The sequence below is a fragment of the Neovison vison genome, chromosome 12 (assembly GCF_020171115.1).
Source record: "Neovison vison isolate M4711 chromosome 12, ASM_NN_V1, whole genome shotgun sequence".
Lineage (NCBI taxonomy): Eukaryota > Metazoa > Chordata > Mammalia > Carnivora > Mustelidae > Neogale > Neogale vison.
In genome coordinates this window covers 86,537,053-86,559,789 of record NC_058102.1, presented here as the reverse complement: position 1 = coordinate 86,559,789, position 22,737 = coordinate 86,537,053, and the positions used below count along the sequence as shown (strand labels likewise).

The window sequence follows — 22,737 nt, the reverse complement described above, 5'->3', positions numbered from 1 at the left end:
GTTGGAAAAGGTGGGAGTGGTGGTTCATCATCTATCAGATTCACTGTTTCCTTTTGAAATATTTTAACATCCATTTCATTCCTGAGGAGAAATTCATAGATAAAATATCTATACTCATACTTTAAATAATTAATATTAGTGTGAGGGTAAATAAAATGAGAGTAATTTCTTTCTTTTTTTAGGGAAGTAATTTCTTTCTTTTTTTAATTTTTATTTCTTTTCTGCATAACAGTATTCGTTTTTGCACCACACCCAGTGCTCCATGCAATATGTGCCTTCCCTAACACCCACCACCTGGTTCCCCCAACCTCCCACCCCCTGTCCCTTCAAAACCCTCAGATTGTTTTTCAGAGTCCATAGTCTCTCATGGTTCACCTCCCCTTCCAATTTCCCTCAACTCCCTTCTCCTCTCCATCTCCCCTTGTCCTCCATGCTATTTGTTATGCTCCACAAATAAGTGAAACCATATGATAATTGACTCTCTCTGCTTGACTTATTTCACTCAGCATAATCTCTTCCAGTCCCGTCTATGTTGCTACAAAAGTTGGGTATTCACCCTTTCTGATGGAGGCATAGTGTATATGGACCACATCTTCCTTATCCATTCATCCGTTGAAGGGCATCTTGGTTCTTTCCACAGTTTGGCGACCGTGGCCATTGCTGCTATAAACATTGGGGTAAAGATGGCCCTTCTTTTCACTACATCTGTATCTTTGAGGGAAGTAATTTCTAATAACAGGCAATTTAGGTCAAACTTCACTGGAAGACATAATAAGGAAATAAACAGAGGCTTACACCTACATGTAGAATAAAACAAAGTGAAAGCTACAAATGTGGGTTGATACAATCCATTTGTTGAAGAGACTGTCTTTTCCCATTGCATATTCTTTCCCACTTTGTTAAAGATAACTGACCATATATTTGTGGGTTTATTTCTGGGCTCTCTATACTGTTCCATTGACCCATGTGTCTATTTTTATTCCAGCATCATACCATTTTTATTACTACAGCTTTATTTTTTAAAAGATCTTATTTACTTTTCTGAGAGAGAGAGAGCTAGAGAGCACAAGAAGGGGGAGCAGCAGAGGGAGAAGCAGGCTTCCTGCTCAGGACCCTGGGATCACAACTTGAGCCAGAGTCAGACACTTAACTGACTGAGTCACCCAGGCAACCCACTATAGCTTTATAGTGTAACTTAAAATCTGAACTTTTACTCCCTGCTTTGTTCTTCTTTCTCAAGATTGCTTTGGTTAGGTAGGGTCTTTTGTGGTTGCATACAAATTTTAGTATTATTTATTCTGGTTCTGTGAAAAATGCTATTGTTTTGAAAGAATTTAATAAGATTGATAAATCCCTGGCTAGACTTATCAAAAAGAAAAGAGAAAGGACCCAAATAAATAAAATCATGAATGAAAGTGGAGAGATTACAACCAACACCAAAGAAATACAAACAATTATAAGAACATATTATGAGCAACACTACGCCAACAAATTTGACAATCTGGAAGAAATGGATGCATTCGTAGAGACATATAAACTACCACAACTGAACCAGGAAGAAATAGAAAACCTGAACAGACCCGTAACCAGTAAGGAGATTGAAACAGTCATCAAAAACCTCCAAAAAAAAAAAAAAGCTATTGTTATTTGATAGGGACTGAACTGACTCTGTAGACTGCTTGTATAGTATGGACATTTCAACAATATTAATTCTTCCAATACATGAACATGAAATATCTTTCCATTTATTTGTGCCATCAATTTATTTCATGAATGTTTTAAAGTATTCAGAATAGGGGGTGCCTGGGTGGCTCAGTGTGTTGGCAGTGAGCTGCCTTAGGCTCGGGTTGTGGTCTCAGGGTCCTGGGATCGAGCCCCGCATCGGGCTCTCTGCTGGGCAGGGAGCCTGCTTCCTCCCCTCTCTCTCTGCCTGCCTCTCTGCCTACTGGTGATCTCTCTGTCAAATAAATAAATAAGATCTTTAAAAAAAATAAAGTTTTCAGAATAAAAACATCTTTCACCTCTTTGATTAAGTTTATTCATAGGTATTTTATCCTTTTCCACAATTGTAAAATGGGACTGTTTTCTTATCTCTTTTTCTGCTACTTCATTATTGGTCTATAAAAATGTTACCATTTTCTGGGTATTAATTTTGTATCCTGCAAATTTACTCAGTTCATTTAGTACTTCTAATAGATTTTCTAATAGAGTCTTTAAGGTTTTCTATAAATAGTTTCATGTCATCTGTAAACGTGACAGTCTAATTTCTTCCTTACCAATATAGGTACCTCATTTCTTTTTCTTGTCTGATTGCTGTGGCTAAGACTTCCAGTACTATGTTGAATAAAAGTGGTGAGAGTGGACATTTTTGTCTTATTCCTGATCTTAGAGGAAAAGCCCTCAGTTTTTCACTTTTGAATATAATGTTGACTGTGGGTTTTCATATATGGCTTTTATTATATTGAGGTGTGTTCCTGCTAATCCCACTTTGTTGAGAGTTTTTAATGAACAGATGTTCAATTAAGTCAACAAATTGAGAATTTATTAATATATCCCCCTTCTTATTCTTATAGGCCATTAACATGCAGCTGGCTGACATAATGCTTAATGTACAGCGGATAATAAATCGCTACACTCTTGATGAGAATGTGCACTCTGGAAGAAAAATATCCATTACAGAATATAAGAAACGGAGAGTAAATTTCATGGAAAAAATAGTTACTTGTGCTAAGAATGTTGAAATTAGAGAAAAGACTCTTGTGTACATACTGGCCTGGTTGGAAGAATGGAGTAAGTTTCCAGAGGTGGCTCAAAGGAAAACCATGAAGTTAATGAAAAAGCTAGAGAAAAGGATCTATAAATTATAAAGGGTTAATCAGACTAAAGACTAAGGAGGTTATTGAGAAAACAGTTATTCACTGTTTCAGTAAGCATAAAATAAGAAAAATATAGTCCTGTTCACTTAATGCCAGCTATTCTGGACTCCTTGCTTTTTTCTTCAAGCATGCCAGCATGTCCCTGCCCAGTGTCTTTATGTTTACTATTCCTTTGCCTGGAACCCTGTCTACAAGTAGGCATGTGGCTCATCCTCTGTTTATATCTCACTTTAAAATGGTATGTTCTCTGACCATCTCCATTTCCTACTTCTTGACACTGACCATTACTCTTTACTCTTTATTTTCATCTGTAGCATTTCTTACCATCTGACATACTATATAACTAATTTTTGTCTCTCTCCTTCCACTAGCATGCAAGCAGTATGAAGTCAGGAAATTTAATTTAGTGCAGTACCCTCAGCATCTAGAACAATAAATGACAAAAGAGACATTGGTTGAATGAAAGAATGAATAACCTTAGAATATAAAAAAGGGAATGTCATTTAGTTGCAAGAAATATCATGTAATGAGGGTTTTAAAATACTAAATAACTTATGAAAGGAGTTAATCGGGTTTAGTTCCTCAATATTAAAGCACATGTTCACATTTTTAGATACCAGAGTATTTTCATGTCCAAGATTTACTGTTCAGGTTTCTATTCCAAGTCTCTTTTTCATTTCTTCATAGAGAAAAGCTTCAGAATAGCAATAAGTATGAGATACCTACATTCCCTAATACTATAATATGGAGTAGTTAGCCAATATTATAAACTTATATAGTTATAATTATTTTTCTGCACAAAAGCTTTTTTTTTTTTTACTCTCTTCAAGATGCAATTTTGTCTGAGATGACTGCAATTGATATTGAGGAACACCACCACTGGATAGCACAAATGGAGTTTTTACCAGAAATGTTCAAAGCTATTGAGAACAATGTCAAGTTACTGTGTAGAATTAGTGTATTTTTGTTTGAAGAAAAGAAGAGACAAAGGAAAAAAACAGGTAAGGGTGCTTGAAGACATCGGAAACAGATCTGACTTTTTCTAAAAAATGGGTTTATTAAGGTACAATTTATATACCATAAAACTCACGTATGTTAAGTGTACAATTCAATGACTTTTAGTAAATTTAGAGTTGTATAACTCTCACTACAATTCAATTTTAGAACATTTCCTTCATCCCATAAATATCCCTCACACCAAGTTGCAGTCAATCCTCATTCCCACTTCAATCCCAGACACGCACCAATCTATTTCGTTTCAATAGGTTTGCCTTTTTTGGATGTTTCATAAGATGGAATCATATTATTTGTGTTTTTTTTAAAAATATCTGGTTTCGGGGCACCTGGGTGGCTCAGTGGGTTAAGCCTCTGCCTTCGGCTCAGGTCATGATCTCAAGGTCCTGGGATTGAGCCCCGCATTGGGCTCTCTGCTTAGCAGGGAGCCTGTTTCCCATCTCTCTCTGCCTGCCTCTCTGCCTGCTTATGATCTCTCTCTCTGTCAAATAAATAAATAAAATATAAAAAAATAAAATAGCTGGGTTTTTTTACTTAACGTAATGGTTTTGAAATTCAGCCATGTTAAAGGATACCTTTGTGGTATCCTATTCTTTCTATTACCAATTGTATCTCACTATTTGCATATACCACATTTTGCTTACCTACTCACCAGTTCATGGACACTGGAATGTTTCTACATTTCACTTTTATGAATGCCACTATGAAAACACTTGTATAAGTCTTTGTGTGGATGTATGTTTTCATTTCTTTTGGGTCGATACCCAGGAGTAGAATTTCTGGGTCATTTATCAATTGCTGGTAAGCTTATGCTTAACGTTTTAAGAAATTGTTAACTTATTGCCCAAGTGACAACGCCATTTTACATTCCCATTAGCAATGTATTAAAGTTCTGGTTTCTCCACATCTTCAATAACACTTGCGATGGTTTTTTAGTATAACCTTTCTAAGAGGTGTGAAGTGGTATCCCATTGTTGTTTTAAATTGCATTTCCCTAAAGACTGATGATGTTGAGCATCTTTTCAGGTGCTTATTAGCCATTCTTATATTTATTTTGATGAAATGATTATTCAAATATTTACCTGTTTTTTTTGTTGAATTTTAAGAGTCTTTTATATATTCTGGATACAAGTCCTTTATCAGACATGTGACTTTTCAGCGGGCCTGGGTGGCTCAGTTTGTTAAGCATCTGCCTTTGGCTTGGGTCATGATCCTAGGATCCTGGGAATGAGCACTGTATTGGGCTCCCTGCTCAGTGGGGAGTCTGCTTCTCCCTCTCCCTCTGCTCCTCCCACTGCTTGTGTTCTCACTTTCTTGCTCTCTCAAATAAATAGATAAAATCTTTTCAAAAATTTGATTTTCAAATATTGTCTCTCAATTTGTGGTTTGTCTTTTCACTTTCTTAATGGGGTCTTTGAAGCCCAATGGTGTTTGATTTTGATGAAGTCAAATCAATATATCAATGTTTTCTTTTATGGATCATGGTTTTAGTGTTGTATTAAAAACCTGTATCAGTCAGTGTTCAACCAGAGAAGTAGAACCACTAGGAAATTATATATTATCTATCTACCCATTACAAGGCATTTTGGGGAATGTACTTTGCATTCTTTCAATCCTTTTATCATTACTTGCTTTATAGCATACCATATAGTCTATCCTAGAGAATGTTCTGTGTGTGCTTGAAACGAATATATATTTAGCTGTTGTTGGGTGGAGTTTCTATAGTTTATTTATATTGTTATTTTAGTCTTCAAATACATCCTTGCTGATTTTCTGTCTAGCTGTTCTATTGTAGAGAGTGGGATATCGAACTTTCCAACCATTATTATTGAGTTGTCTATTTCTCCCTTAATTCTGTCAGTTTTTGCTTCCTGTATTTTAAGGCTCTGTAATTGGGTGTATATTATCTTTATAATTGTGATAGCTTCCTGATGAACTGAGCTTATTATTATTATTATTGTTATTATAAAATGTCCCTCATTGTCTCTAGAAACATTTTTTGTCTTAAATCTATTGTGTTTGATATAAGTATATTCTCTCCAGCTCCCCTGTGGTTACTGTTTGTAAGGTTGACTCAAAGATGTGTTGCTTATAGTTGGATCCTGTCAGCTTCGAAATATATATATATACACACACACAAATACATATATATATTGTAGTAAATTTAGTAAATTGAGTTTATAGCAAATTTAACAAAAGTTAAGCATATATTATAAATATATAGTAAATAAATAAATACACACACACATATACACACATAAAATTTGGCAATCTTTCACTTATGATTGGAATGTTTGATTCATTCAAATTTAATGTAGTTATTGATATGGTTGGATCCCACCACGTTCCTGTTTGTTTTTCATGTCTCATCTCTTCTGTTCCCCTGTTGTTCTTTTACCACCTTCTGTGTTAAACAAATATTTTTTATTGTTCCATTTTATTTATTTTTTAAAGATTTTATTTATTTGACAGACAGAGATCACAAGTAGGCAGAGAGGCAGGCAGAGGGAGAGAGAGAGAAGGAAGCAGGCTCCCTGCTAAGTAGAGAGCCTGATGTGGGGCTTGATCCCAGGACCCTGGGATCATGACCTGAGCTAAAGGCAGAGGCTTTAACCCACTGTGCCATCCAGGCACCCCTATTGTACCATTTTAATTCCTTTTCCCTCCTATATTGTTGGAGTAATTTCCTTAGTTGCTCTAAGGGATTGCCATATACATCATAAATTATCACAATTATCACTAAGATTAGTACTAACTTAATACAGGCAAAATATAGAATCTTTGCTCCAATAGCTCCATTCTTTTCTCCTCCTTTGTGCTTTGTCACATATATTACATGTATGTATCATAAGCCCAACAATATATATACCATAAGCCCAACAATATAGTTTCATAATCATTGGTTTTTAAAAAAAATTTTTAAAGAAGATTTTACTTATTTATTTGACAGGCAGAAGTCACAAGTAGGCAGAGAGGCAGGCAGAGAGAGAGAGGAGAGGGGGGAAGCAGGCTTTTTGATGGCTGAGTAATATTCCATTGTATACATATATACCACACATTCTTTATCCATTCATCAGTTGACAGAAATTTGGGCGCTCTCCATAATTTGGCTATTGTCAATAATGCTGCAATAAACATCATGGTGCATGTGCCCCTTCAAATCACTATTTTTGTATCCTTTGGGTAAGCGCCTAGTAGTACAGTTGCTAGATAGTGGGGTAGTTCTATTTTTAAGTTTTTTTTTTAATATTTTATTTATTTATTTGACAGAGAGAGATCACAAGGAGACAGAGAGGCAGGCGCAGAGAGAGAGAGAGAGAGGGAAGCAGGCTCCCTGCTGAGCAGAGAGCCCGATGCGGGACTCGATCCCAGGACCCCGAGATCATGACCTGAGCCGAAGGCAGCGGCTTAACCCACTGAGCCACCCAGGTGCCCCTATTTTTAAGTTTTTGAGGAACTTCTATACTGTTTTCCAGAGTGGCTTCACCAGTTTGCAATTCTCTAATGATAGACAACACTGAGTATCTTTTCATATCCTTAATTGTCATCTGTATGTCTTATTTCTTATCTTCATTTAAAAAGTTAATTGTACATGCATGGTACTTTGAAAAAAATTATTTCAGAGAATGGATGTAATAGACATTTCATAACACATTTAGAGAAGTGTTGAAAACACATGCATTAACTATGGATATGTAAGTGTTCACTTGCAAGTTACTTTGACAGGAGCGTGTTATTTCCATGAATAATGTAATATATTTAGAGAACTATTTAAAAACATATGTAATGGGGCACCTGGGTGGCTCAGTGGGTTAAAGCCTCTGCCTTTGGCTCAGGTCATGATCCAAGGGTCCTGGGATCGAGCTCTGCTCAGCGGGGAGCCTGCTTCTCACTCTCTCTCTGCCTGCCTCTCTGCCTACTTGTGATCTGTCAGTTGAATAAATAAATAAAATCTTAAAAAAAAAAAAAGAAAACATATGTAATAAGAACGGTTATAAGAGAAGCACCTGGGTGGCTCAGTGGGTTAGGCCTCTGCCTTTGGCTCAGGTCATGATCTCAGGGTCCTGGGATTGAGCCCTGCATCAGGCTCTCTGCTCAGCAGGGAGCCTGCTTCCCCCTCCCCCACCTGCCTTTCTGCCTACTTGCGATCTCTCTCTGTAAATAAATAAATAAATAAAATCTTAAAAAAAAAAAAGGGGGATGGTTACAAGAGCTGTATATGCATACTACTTTGAGAAGGGTGTTATTTCAGGGAACGGGTGTAATAGAAATCTGTAATGCATTTAGGGAAGTGTTAAAAGACACATGCAATGAGGATGGTTATGACAGTTGCATGTGCATGCTACTTTGGGAAAAGTGTTATTTCAGGGAATGGATGTCTTACCTTCATTTTTTGAAGAGTAGTTACCCTGGATATAGAACTCTTGGTTAGCAGAATTATTCTTTCAGCACTTTGAATCTGTCATCTCACTGTTTTCTGGCCTCTATTGTTTCTAATAAGTAGTAAGCTGTTAAATTGACTATGGTTCCCCTGTACTTTGATGTTTGAGTCTCCTTTGATTGTGATAAGTCTTTTTTTTTTTTTTTTTTTGCTTTAAAGACTCTTTGTGTAGCTTTCAATAATTTGACTATGATGTATCTAGGTATGGATCTTTTTAATGTTTATCTTACAGTTCAATGAGTCACTTGAATGTGAGGATTAATTTGAGATGATTTGGCCATTATTTTTTCCCCAATATGTTTTTTAAGATTGGGGGGTAGAGTGAGAGGAAGAAGCAAATGCTTCCCCTGAATGGGGAGTCTGATGCAGGGCTCAACCCTAGGATTCTGAGATCATGACCTGAGCTGAACTCGGATGCTTAACAGACAGAGCCACCCAGAAGCCCATACTTCCTCAATATTTTTAATGCCCTCCGCTCTTCTTCTGGGACTTCTATCACTTATACAATAGTATGTTTAATGGTGTCCCATAGGTCTTTGAGGCTTTGTTCATTTTTTAAAAATTCTTTTTCCTCCCTGGTTTTCAGATTAGACAATCTTTACTAATCTGGTGTCAGATTTGCTGGTTATTTTCTTCTGCCATTTCAAATCTACTATTGAGCCCTTTTGGTAAATTTTTCATTTCAATTATTACACTTTGCAAGTCTAAATTTTCCACTTGGTTTTTCTAATTTCCATCTCTTTACTGATGTGCTCTATTTGATGATAATTGACACTGTATTTTTCCTTTATTTTAAAATTAGCCTTCCTTTAGTTCTTTGAACATAGTTATAATTCTTCTTTCAAAGTCTTTTCAAAGTCTTTTTCTTTTTTTTTTTTTTAAGATTTTTTTTAATTTATTTATTTGACAGACAGAGATCACAAGTAGGCAGAGAGGCAGGCAGAGAGAGAGAGAGGGAGGGAAGCAGGCTCCCTGCTGAGCAGAGAGCCCGATGCGGGACTCGATCCCAGGACCCTGAGATCATGACCTGAGCCGAAGGCAGCGGCTTAACCCACTGAGCCACCCAGGCGCCCTTGGTTTGTTTTTTAGTGACTTCCCTAGACTAATTCAGTGGAGTCTGTCTCCCCAACAATGTGCAGTCACTGATATCACTGCTCAGTTGTTCTTTTATTCTTTTTGTTTTTATTTTAAGGCTTGAATTCCTAGGGGTCACTTTTGGGTCAGCATAGCTTAGTGGTCAATAACTGGCCAATGATTAGGGATCCTGACTGATTCAGTAAGTCTTCCATTCTTTGCTAATGGGTCTGTGTATGGGTTAAGGAAGTATTGTTTTAGACGCCCCTAAGCATGATTTTTTCCCTGCTTTATTCCACAACAAATCAGCCCCCTTAGGTAGTAGAGCTGTCAATCTGTTCAGCCTGCCTTGCTTTAGAGGACACCCAGGCCACTGGCTGGGGGAGTTAGAGACAGAAGAAGCTCCAGGCTAAAAACATCACAGACTTCCCCATTCTTACTTAAGTTTAGGAATTTTTCTTGACTAAATTCTTACCAAATTGTTGTATGCCTTTGGTCAATTTCCAAAGTCCTAAAATGGTTGGTTTTGGCTGCTTTGCCAAGATTTATCATTGCTTTTTTTGGAGGGGAAAATGTTTGGAGTTTCTCATTTAGCCATTCTGGAAACCCCTTCAAAGGTTTGACTTTTGTCTGCTCTTTTTTGACTCTTCTGAAAGAATCAAGATTAAGTGTGGTTCAGAAAAGTGAGGAAAGACAGAAACCCAAGAAAGAAAATGGAAAGCACCAAGCATAATCAAAGCCAAAGGAAAGTTTTGTTATAGCTAACCCCAAACTTGTAACTGAAGGTAAATTGAGATTACAAATAAAGAATAAAGACTAAACTTTGGAAGTGAAAGTTTTAGGTGATTGTGGGGAAAGAGTTATTCTTTTAAAAATAATACTATTTTCCATTAAAAAGTCATATGTGTTATATGTTGGCTAATTGAACATAATAAAAAAAGTCATCTATGCTAAAAAAAATACTATTTATTTTGGAGGCAAAGCTTTTTTTTTTTTTTTTTAAGATTTTATTTTTAAGTGATTTCTACACCCAATGTGGGGCTCAAACTCGCAGCTCCAAGATCAAGTCACACTCTCTACAGACTGGACCAGTCAGGTGCCCCAGGGGAACTAAGGCTTTCTGACGAATCTTTATCTTTTTTTTTTTTTTTTTAAGGATTTTATTTATTTATTTGACAGAGAGAGATTACAAGTAGGCAGAGAGGCAGGCAGAGAGAGAGAGGAGGAAGCAGGCTCCCTGCTGAGCAGAGAGCCCGATGCGGGACTCGATCCCAGGACCCTGAGATCACGACCTGAGCCGAAGGCAGCGGCTTAACCCACTGAGCCACCCAGGCGCCCCTGACGAATCTTTATCTTATAGCTAACTATTATTTTGGCTAAATTCCTTAGGTTTTAGCAAAGATAGAGCACAACAGAACAAGAAATGCAATCTTATTATTTTATGTTTTATGGGGTTTTTTTTCCTTTAGCATCTAGAAGTATTCTATGGAAATCTTGGAAAGAAAGAGTTATAAAGCGACCTGCAACAGCTCATGCTTTAAGACCAGATCAGATGATCAGTGATGAATTTGCAACAAATACAAAGGTTTCAGAAATCCAAGATATGCTACAGGAACTCATAAACACTATGATGTTCAATAAATTGGAAAACAATGCTATTAAATATATATCATCAACAATAATAAACCTTTCTAAGGCTTTGGGTATAATAAATGATGAACTAAAAATTTTTAACCTCCAGAGTGCCAATATGTATATAAGTGAGACAAGTGAAAAGGAAAAAGAACTCTCTCTGAAGATAATGCGAGAGCTCAGTGAAAAAAATGAAATGCTTCAGCAGAAACTTCAAGAAGCAGAAGAAAAATATGAACAATTTATTCGGTCCAAAATTGTTGTAGAACCCCAAGTAGGTATAGCATTACCCACATCAACCTTGAAAGTGTTGCCTGAGCTTTCTTCACAATCAACCACTAGCAAAGCTGACATAGAAGACAATATGGATGATATGCTGGTTAGAGAACTTGAAGATACTACAGATGAGGCCCAAACAAAAGGGACCAAAGGCTTGGGGATCAAGTGGGACTCAACTATTTCATATAGAGCCCCAGCTGAAATGACTCCAGATTTAACTGAAGAGCAATATCCTTCACTTAAAAAAAAGCAAAGAGAGTCTTCTGAAGGTATCACTGAAGATAAGATATCACAGAAGAAAGGTGATGTCTATAGGAAAGATGGGACTGACCAGTATCAATCACAGAAAAAAAAGCAAACTAAAGGCCCAAATATGTATGAGACTTCTGGATTTAATGTGAGCGATGATAAAGGTAAAGAAAAAGACTCAGAGACCAAACTTGATTACCATTTGGAGCTACAGTCACTGGAAAAGAAGAGAAAAGAAATAAAATCCTTTTCTGAGGACAAATCAAAGTCATCCACTGAATCAAGAAAACCAAGAAGTGAACATGTCCCTGCTGATTATCCTTCTACTGACACAAAAAGCCAAGTTGGCAGAAATGGAACAAGTGGTTTATGGGAACAACTCAGGAAGCTCAAACCTGAGTATTCACATTACAAAAGCCAGATTTCTTCAGAGAGTAAAGAGGAATCCACCACTGAGTCAATGGACAAAGAGAGCAAAAGTGAGACGAGCAGCCAAGCAGAGCAATTTGGGTTTACCCAACTTGGTAATTCCTCTGAGAAAGTGAAAACAAAAGGAAAGAAACACCATGTCTCTCCAGGAACCACCACAAGCAAAGAGGGAAAACTTGAAGAGGACATATTAGTAACCAAGAAAGTCAAGTCCCATAGACCTGTGAAGCCCAAATCTAGGGTAACAAAAGAGATTTCAGAATCTACCAGAGTTCTAGGAAGTCTAGACGGCAGAAGTGAAGAGAGTAACCTAGAAGAATTTCAAAAAGCCGTAATGGCTTTCCTAAAAGAGAAAATTGATAACGTAGGAAAGCCTTTGGATAAAAAGACTGTGCCAAAAGAGGAATTATTAAAAACACCAGAGGCTGAAAAATTAGGAATCATAAGGGAAAAAATAGAGGAATATTTCCAAAACGTAGGTGAAACTGTGATAAAAACCTTGAGGAAGTACAAAGATATAAAAAGTGCAGAACAGGTTGGAGAGAAACCTTTGAAACAAAAAAAAGAAGTCTCATTTATGCCAGGATTACATTTTCAGAAGTCCACTAGTGCAAAGTCTGAAATTAGCACCTTACTGTCATCTAAGAGCAAGGATCCACTAACTGACAATTTAATACAAACGATCTTGGCTGAACTAGAAGGGAAAAGAGATGCTCTAGTGGCCTCAACGGTAGGGAAAGACGGCATGGAAAGGCAAAAACAAAGGCGGGAGAAACATTTGCAAGAAGGTCCAGAAAAAATAGTTGGTAAGCGTCTCAAACGCCAGTTGCAAGAAGGGAGTTTCTGGAAGAAACCGCAGGAGGAAGAGTCATGGCTCCAGAGGAAGGGAGGAAAGCAAGGACAATGGAAGCAGAAACAGTGGCAGAAAATGTGGAAGGAACAGCAAAAACAGAGCATGCAAAAGCAGACTGAGCAAGATGAGGAGCAAACGCAAAGAGAAGAGGAAGATTATAAGAAGCCAAAACAGCAGCAGCTGGAAGCATGGGATAAAAAAATGGAAAAACAAATGGTGCTCTTGGAGAAGGAGAAGGGACAGCAGAAGAGGGATGCTCAGAAGGAAGTGAGATATCAAGAGCTGGAAATAAATTGGGAGAAAGAGGAGAAGCAGGAGCCATGGAGAAATGTAGAGGACCATGAAAGACAGAGGCAGAAAGAAACAAAGGATCAGATGAAGATTAAGGAGATAAACTCTGAAGAACAAGAAAAGATGTTCGGCCAAACTTCAATGACATTGTATCCCTCGTGGAAGAGCATACAGAAACTAGCACCCCAGTTACATCAAAGAAAAGAGTTCCAGAGTCATCTTAAGGCATTAGACATTCTTGCTGATGGGAAGCACCCTATACCAATCACTCCTCCTTCCACACAATCGCCCTCACCCGAGGCCATTCCAGTTTCTGGACAGTCTCCCACAAAGTTCCTCACTCCAACTCCTAAACAGGCCCAGGCACTGGGGATCAGTCTCACCACTGAGGAGGCCAAGGCACTGGGCATCACTGTCACCTCTCAGCAGGCCCAAGAAATGGGGATCACCTTCATTGATGAGCAGGCACAGACACAGGGGATAACTCTCACCCCGCAGCAGGCCCAAGAACTGGGGTTCACTCTAACTGATGAGCAGGCACAGGGGATCACTCTCACCCCAAAACAGGCCCAGACACTGGGGATCACACTCATTTCCCAGCAGGCACAGAAACTGGGATTCACCCACACTGATGAGCAGGCACAGACACAGGGGATAACTCTCACCCCTCAACAGGCCCAAGAACTGGGGTTCACCCTAACCGATGAGCAGGCACAGGGGATCACTCTCACCCCTGAACAGGCCCAGGCACTAGGGATCACACTCATTCCCCAGCAGGCACCGAAACTGGGATTCACCCTCATTGATGAGCAGGCACAGACAAAGGGGATGACTCTCACCCCTCAGCAGGCCCAGGCACTGGGGATCACTCTCACCCCTGAACAGGCCCAGGCACAGGGGATCACTCTTACCAATAAACAGGCCCAAGAACTAGGGTTCACCCTCACTGATGAGCAGGCACAGGGGATCACTCTCCCTCCAGAGCAGGTCCAGGCACTGGGGATGACTCTCACCCCTGAGCAGGCCCAGACATGGGGGATCACACTCACCCCTCCACAGGCCCAGGCATTGGGGATCACGCTCACCCCTGAACAGGCCCAAGTACAGGGAATCACTCTTACCCCCCAGCAAGCCCAGGCACTGGGGATGACTCTCACCCCTGAGCAGGCCCAAGCACAGGGGATCACTCTAACCCCTCAACAGGCCCAGGCCCTGGGGATCACACACACACCTGAGCAGGCCCAGGCACAGGGGATCACACTCACCCCTCCACAGGCCCAGGCACAGGGGATCACACTCACACCTGAACAGGCCCAGGCACTAGGGATCACGCTCACCCCTGAACAGGCCCAAGCACAGGGGATCACTCTCACTCCCCAGCAGACTCAGGCACTGAGAATCACTCTCACCCCTCCACAGGCCCAGGCACTAGGGATCACACTCACACCTGAACAGGTCCAAGCACGGGGGATCGCTCTCACCCCCCAGCAGACTCAGGCACTGGGGATCACACTCACCCCTGAGCAGGCCCAGGCACAGGGGATCACACTCACACCTGAGCAAGCCCAGGCACGGGGGATCACACTCACACCTGAACAGGCCCAGGCACTGGGGATCACGCTCACCCCTGAACAGGCCCAAGCACAGGGGATCACTCTCATTCCTCAGCAAGCCCAGGCACTGGGGATGACTCTCACCCCTGAGCAGGCCCAGGCATGGGGGATCATACTCACACCTGAGCAGGTCCAGGCACAAGGGATCACACTCACACCTCCACAGGCCCAGGCATTGGGGATCATGCTCACCCCCGAACAGGCCCAGGCACAGGGGATCACTCTCACTCCCCAGCAAGCCCAGGCACTGGGGATGACTCTCACCCCTGAGCAGACCCAGGCACTGGGGATCACACTCACACCTGAGCAGGCCCAGGCAAGGGGGATCACACTCACCCCTCCACAGGCCCAGGCATTGGGGATCACACTCACCCCTGAACAGGCCCAAGCACAGGGGATCACTCTCACCCCCCAGCAGACTCAGGCACTGGGGATCACACTCACACCTGAGCAGGCCCAGGCAAGGGGGATCACACTCACCCCTCCACAGGCCCAGGCATTGGGGATCACACTCACCCCTGAACAGGCCCAAGCACAGGGGATCACTCTCACCCCCCAGCAGACTCAGGCACTGGGGATCACACTCACACCTGAGCAGGCCCAGGCACGGGGGATCACACTCACACCTGAACAGGCCCAGGCACTGGGGATCACGCTCACCCCTGAACAGGCCCAAGCACAGGGGATCGCTCTCACTCCCCAGCAAGCCCAGGCACTGGGGATGACTCTCACCCCTGAGCAGGCCCAGGCACGGGGGATCATACTCACACCTGAGCAGGTCCAGGCACAGGGGATCACACTCACACCTCCACAGGCCCAGGCATTGGGGATCACACTCACACCTCCACAGGCCCAAGCACAGGGGATCACTCTCACCCCCCAGCAGACTCAGGCACTGGGGATCACTCTCAGCCCGGAGCAGGCCCAGGCACAGGGGATCACACTCACACCTCCACAGGCCCAGGCATTGGGGATCACTCTCACTCCTCAGCAGGCCCAGGCACTGGGGAGGACTCTCACTCCTGAGCAGGCCCAGGCACTGGGGATCACGCTCACACCTGAGCAGGCCCAGGCATGGGGGACCACATTCACTCCTCCACAGGCCCAAGCACTAGGGATCCCTCTCACCCCCCAGCAGGCCCAGGCACTGGGATTCACCCTCATTGATGAGCAGGCACAGACACAAGGGATAATTCTCACCCCTCAGCAGGCCCAAGAACTGGGGTTCGCCCTCACTGAGGAGCAGGCACAGGGGATCACTCTCACCCCTGAACAGGCCCAGGCACTGGGGATGACTCTCATCTCCCAGCAGGCCCAGGCACAGGGGATCCCTATCACTTCTAAGCAGACCCAGGCACAGGGGATGCCTCTCACACCTCAGCAGGCCCAGGCACTGGGGGTCACTCTCACCCACCAGCAGGCCCAGGCCCAGGCCCAGGGGATCACTCTCACCCCTGAGCAGACCCAGGCACAGGGGATCCCTCTCACCCCCCAGCAGACCCAGGCACAGGGGATCACTCTCACCCCCCAGCAGGCACAGGCACAGGGGATCCCTCTCACACTTCAGCAAGCCCAGGCACTGGGGGTCACTCTCACCCCTCCACAGGCCCAAGCACAGGGGATCCCTCTCACTCCCCAGCAGGCCCAGGCACAGGGGATCCCTATCACTTCTGAGCAGGCCCAGGCCCTGGGGCTCTCACACACTCCTGAACAGGCCCAAGCACAGGGGATCACACTCACACCTCCACAGGCCCAGGCATTGGGGATCACGCTCACCCCCGAACAGGTCCAAGCACAGGGGATCACTCTCACCCCCCAGCAGGCCCAGGCACTGGGGATCACTCTCAGCCCGGAGCAGGCCCAGGCACAGGGGATCACACTCACACCTCCACAGGCCCAGGCATTGGGGATCACGCTCCCCCCCGAACAGGTCCAAGCACAGGGGATCACTCTCACCCCCCAGCAGGCCCAGGCACTGGGGATCACTCTCAGCCCGGAGCAGGCCCAGGCACAGGGGATCACACTCACACCTCCACAGGCCCAGGCACTGGGGATCACGCTCACCCCCGAACAGGCCCAAGCACAGGGGATCACACTCACACCTCCACAGGCCCAGGCACTGGGGATCACTCTCACCCCTGAACAGGCCCAAGCACAGGGGATCCCTCTCACCCCCCAGCAGGCCCAGGCACATGGGATCCCTATCACTTCTGAGCAGGCCCAGGCTCTGGGGCTCACACTCACTCCTGAACAGGCCCAAGCACAGGGGATCACACTCACACCTCCACAGGCCCAGGCATTGGGGATCACGCTCACCCCCGAACAGGCCCAAGCACAGGGGATCACACTCACCCCTCCACAGGCCCAGGCACTGGGGATCACGCTCACCCCTGAACAGGCCCAAGCACAGGGGATCCCTCTCACCCCCCAGCAGGCCCAGGCACAGGGGATCCCTATCACTTCTGAGCAGGCCCAGGCCCTGGGGATCACGCTCACCCCTGAACAGGCCCAAGCACAGGGGATCACACTCACCCCTCCACAGGCCCAGGCATTGGGGATCACGCTCACCCCTGAACAGGCCCAAGCACAGGGGATCACTCTCACTCCCCAGCAGGCCCAGGCACTGGGGATCACTCTCAGCCCGGAGCAGGCCCAGGCAGAGGGGATCACACTCACACCTCCACAGGCCCAGGCATTGGGGATCACGCTCACCCCCGAACAGGCCCAAGCACAGGGGATCACTCCCATCCCCCTGCAAGCCCAGGTACTGGGGATGACTCTCACCCCGCAGCAGGCCCAGGCACAGGGGATCACTCTCACACCCCAGCTGGCTGAGGCACTAGGGATGGCTCTCACCCCTGAACAGGCTCAGGCACTGGGCATGACACACGACCCCCTGCAAGCCCAGGGACTAGGGGCCACACTCATTCCAGAGCACGCCCAGGCACAAGGAATGACTCTCACACCCCAGCAGGCCCAGGCACCGGGGATCACGCTCACCCCTGAGGAGGCTCAGGCACTGGGGATGACTCTCACCCCCCTGCAGGCCCAGGCATCGGGGATCACTCTCACTCCTGAACAGACCCAGGCCTTGGGGATCACTCTCACCCCACAGCAAGCCCAGGCACTAGGGATCCCTCTCACCCCTCAGCAGGCCCAGGCACAGGGGATGACTTTCACTCCTCAACAGGCCCAGGCACTGGGGATCACACTCACACCTCCACAGGCCCAGGCATTGGGGATCACGCTCACCCCCGAACAGGCCCAAGCACAGGGGATCACACTCACACCTCCACAGGCCCAGGCATTGGGGATCACGCTCACCCCTGAACAGGCCCAAGCACAGGGTATCACTCTCACCCCACAGCAAGCCCAGACACTGGGGATCACTCTCAGCCTGGAGCAGGCTCAGGCACAGGGGATCACACTCACCCCTCAGCAGGCCCAGGCCCTGGGGCTCACTCTTACCCCTCAACAGATCCAGGCAAATGGCATCACTCTTACCCCTGACCAGTTTAAAGCACTGGAGGTCACCCTCACTCCTGAGAAATGCCAGAGCTTGGGTTTCACACTCACTCCTAGGAAATTTCAGGCATGGGGGTCTCCTTTTACTGTAGCACAGGCCTGGGAATCGGGGGTCTCTATTACTCCAGAAAGTCCCTGGTTGTCAGCTGTCCCTCGTACCCCTGAACAAACCCAAGGTTTAGGTGCCCCTCTCTCCTTAGAACAGGCTCAAGCATTAGGGGTTTCTTTCTCTCCGGAACACTTCTGGAAATCTGGGGTCCCTCTCACCTCAGATAAATTCCGTGCTATAGAATCTCCCCTTGAGCAAGTGCAAACTTTGGGAGCTCCCTTCATCCCAGGACAATCCCATCCCATGGGTATTACTCTCATGTCTGAGGAGGACCAACAATCAAGAGAACAGCCCTCACCACTTGGGCCCCAACCTACTTTAGAACATACCCTGAAAGTTGGGATCATCCCTGTTACTGATAAACCCATTACACCAGGTGGTCCTCACATTTCTAAGCAGTTCCCTACATTGGCTCCTTCCGGTCTTAGATCTTTTCAAAGATTGAAGGCTTCTGTCCTCCCTGGGGAATCCTTTACATCAAGTCCTAGGCAGGCCCCAGCATCTGCTCCTATTGCTGAGAAGTCCTCTGTATTTGAGGTCTCTCCTACTCCTTTGCAGGTATCAGGGTCTCCTCTTTCCCAAGCCCCTGGGAAATTGCTAGGAATGAGAATTCCTTCTGACTCTGGGAAGCTTCTGGTACCACAGACTTTTCCTTCCTCTAAACAGACCCTGGTTTCTGAAGGTCAAACTGTTCAGTTTGTAGCACCAGAGGTCCCTCTGGCCTCTGGGAAGCTTGCACCGGAGACCCTTCTTAGTTCTAGAAAGTTCTTAAGAGACTCTTGGACTCCTCAGCTACCTCTGATATCAGAGGCCCCGCTTGCCCCCAGGCAGCCCCTTATATCTGGAGTTCCACTCTCCTCCCCCCAGTTTCCTACTCTCTTGGCTCCTCTTTCCCCTAGGAAGCCCTTGGTTCCTGGGACTTCTTCCGTCCTGGAACCTAGACCCTTAACACTTTCTGAGAAGCCCCAGGCATTCCAGCTCCCTGCCATCTATAAGCAATCTCTCTATCCACAAGTCCCTTCTACTCTTGAGCAGCATCAAACTTTCCCACTGGGGATTCCTCCCACCCCTGGGCATCCTCCAATACTATGGACCTCCCTAACCCCTGGAAAGCCCCAGAAAGATATGTCCTCTTCTATAGCTAAGGAAATTAAGGAAAGATTGGCAATTATTTCTTCTCTGAAATCTAAATCAGTCCCTTTTACTGCTAAGAACTTCCAAATATCAGGGGTCTCTGATACTTCTGAAGAATTCCAGACATGTCATGATCCTATTGCCACAGAACAATATAGAACATTTCAGTCCTATCTCACCGATTACAGGACACCAACATCACAAACCCCTTACGTTGGTGGGAGGGCCCTTCCCCCTCTCGTGAAGTCTCTTTTTACTAAACTGCCCAAAACGTCACAGATCTCATCTTCTGAATGGGACCAGAAAACCCAGTTCCCCCCTATAGACAAGTCCTGGATACTGACTTCAGATTCAGTTACCAAGAAACCCAAGATGATGGTGCCCCCTTCCTCTCCCCAAGAACTCAAAGAGCAGAGGTATTTTGTTGATGTGGAAGCTCAGAGAAAGAACCTGGTACTCTTAAATCAGGCCACAAAATCTTCTGGACTCCCTTCACAGCTACACACAACAGCTAGGAATCTCATAATTGAGACACTTCATACAGACACAGTTCGGCTGGGATACCTATTCCGCAAGTACATTGCTTACAGGCTGATCCAGCGTGCAAGGTAGATGTAAATATTGAATGTCCAGTTTTCTGGTTTAGTCCTGATTTCAAATATCCTCCCTTCACTCTCCTATAAGTATATACATATCTGTCATATTAGATGTTCTAGAATATTATTGGTCTGTGGGATGAAGCCTATTTAAGATACCAAAAGGAGATATACTTTTTTTGGAAATAAAAATGTCATGTAACATGATCTATTTCATCCATTTATATCTCTAGCAGAGATACTAAGATATATTTTGTGGATCAGGGTTGATCTCCACAATACCAACTTTAAAAGCTCGGTCCCAATTATTCTAAACTTATAAGTATTCTAAATTTCTTTCATCTTCTTGGGTTCACCAGAAGTTGTATGATTCTTGAAATAGGAAATGGCAGGTTATATACAAGTTGTTGCCACGGGAACTTTGCTGCTGAAGTGACATGAAAGGTCCTGGTCCTGATTTTTAAAAACTGCAGAAATAGGGAAAGTGACTATTGTCTTGTTATCCTTAGAATTTATGTTTGAGGTTACCAAATTATTGTTTTGGGGATATCTTTTACCTAAAATTATAAGATGCCAAACTAAATCTGTACTGGAAAGGGTTATTAATATTATTATTATTTATATATAAATTATAGGAAAAATTATATCATTTATTCAACAGATATTTGTTAAATATGGCAAGTATTATATTAGGGGTTAGGGATACAGCAGTGAATAACAGGCAAATATATAACAGGCAAAGTACCCTGTTCTCATGAAATTTACATTTTTTGAGGACTGAATTGATCTGGTAACTAAGGATTAGAACAAGGTATAAAACCAAACTTCTTCAAGATATAATCAGAACATTTATTTCATTTATGTATTCATTCATTCATTCATTTTTCATTCTTTCAAAATTTTATTTAAATTCAAGTTAGCTCACATATAGTGTAGTATTAGTTTCAGGATTAGAATTTGGTCATTCATCAGCTGCATACAAAACCCAGTGCTCATTACATCAAGTGCTCTCCTTAATGCCCATCAATTACTCCATCCTCCCACCCTCATCCCCACAGTTTGTTCCCTATATTTAAGCCTCTCTTATGGTTTGCCTCCCTCTCTGCATCTTATTTTTCCTTCCCTTCTCTTATGTTCTTCTGTTTTGTTTCTTCAATTCCACATATGAATGAAATCATACGTTATTTGCCTTTCTCTGACTGACTTTTTTTTTAAGATTTTATTTCTTTGACAGACAGAGATCACAAGTAGGCAGAGAGGCAGGCAGAGAGAGAGAGGAAGGGAAGCAGACTCCCTGCTGAGCAGAGAGCCCGATGTAGGGCTCGATCCCAGGACCCTGAGACCATGACCCGAGCCAAAGGCAGAGGCTTAACCCACTGAGCCACCCAGGTGCCCTGACTTTTTTTGCTTAGCATAATACACTCTAGTTCCATTCACATAGTTACAAATGGCAGGATTTCATTATTTTTGATGACTGAGTAATATTCCACACACACACACACACACACACACACACACACATCTTCTTTATCCATTCATCAGTTGAGGGACAATTGGGTTCTTGCCATAGTTTGGCTATTTTGATAATGCTGCAATAAACATAGTGGATATGCCCCTTTGAATTACTATTGTTTTATCCTTTGGGTAAGTGCCTTCTAGTGCAATTGCTGGGTGGTAGGGTTGTTCTATTTTTAACTTTTTGAGTTAAACTCAAACTTCTACACTGTCTTCCAGTGTGGTTACACCAGTTTGCATTCCCACCAACAGTGCAAGAGAAGATTCCCTTCTCCACATCCTTGCCAACATCTATTGTTTCTTGAATTGCTAAATTTTACCGATTCGGGCAGGCATGAGGTGATATCTCATTGTAGTTTTGATTTGTATTTCCCTGCTGATGAGTGATGTTGAGCATCTTGTCATGTGTCTGTTAGCTATTTGGATATCTTCTTTGGAAAAATGTCTGCTCATATCTTCAGCCCATTTTTTAAAAAAAGATTTTATTTATTTATTTATTTGACAGAGATCACAAGTAGGCAGAGAGGCAGGCAGAGAGGGAGAGAGGAGGAAGCAGGCTCACCACTAAGCAGTGAGTCCAATGTGGGGCTCGATGCCAGGACCCTGAGATCATGACCTGAGCCAAAGGCAGAGGCTTTAACCCACTGAGCCACCCAGCCACCCCTTCAGCCCATTTTAAAATGGGATTATTTATTCTGGGGGGTTGTTATTTTTTTTTTAAGTGGATTGCATGCTCAACGTGGGGCTTGAACTCACAGTCCTGAGATTGAGAGTCACGTGCTCTACCAATGAGCCAGTTAGGCACCCCAGGTTCACTATTTTCAAAAATATTTTTTACCTTATTTAGAAAGGCCCACTCCACTCTGAGAAATATAAAAAATTCTTTCTAGGTTTCTTCTGAAACTTTTATAGTTGGTTATTAGCTATTTTATTTTTACATTTAAGTCTCTGATTCACAACTTTCTCTTGAGAGATATGAATGTGATTTTTTTCCTACACAGCTACCAGTTGCTCCATCACTACTTACAAAATAATCTTACCTTTTCCCCTATAGATTTGAATGTACCTTCATCATAGATTCTTGTATCATTTAGGTCCATATAGAGA

The 22,737-nt window shown here is 43.6% G+C and overlaps 1 protein-coding gene across 1 annotated transcript in view; it reads left to right on the top strand.

Annotated features, from left to right (window-relative positions):
* FAM186A (family with sequence similarity 186 member A) overlaps window positions 1–22,737 on the top strand; it is a gene marked incomplete at its 5' end in the record, with an annotated part of 68,016 nt that overhangs the window by 39,583 nt on the left and 5,696 nt on the right. The window contains 7 exons of the mRNA XM_044226382.1: window positions 2,574–2,790; window positions 3,707–3,877; window positions 10,875–13,470; window positions 15,073–15,529; window positions 15,566–15,889; window positions 16,178–17,150; window positions 18,411–20,127. Of these exons, the coding sequence (XP_044082317.1) occupies window positions 2,574–2,790; window positions 3,707–3,877; window positions 10,875–13,470; window positions 15,073–15,529; window positions 15,566–15,889; window positions 16,178–17,150; window positions 18,411–20,127 (6,455 nt within the window). The remainder of the gene's footprint in view (window positions 1–2,573; window positions 2,791–3,706; window positions 3,878–10,874; window positions 13,471–15,072; window positions 15,530–15,565; window positions 15,890–16,177; window positions 17,151–18,410; window positions 20,128–22,737) is intronic.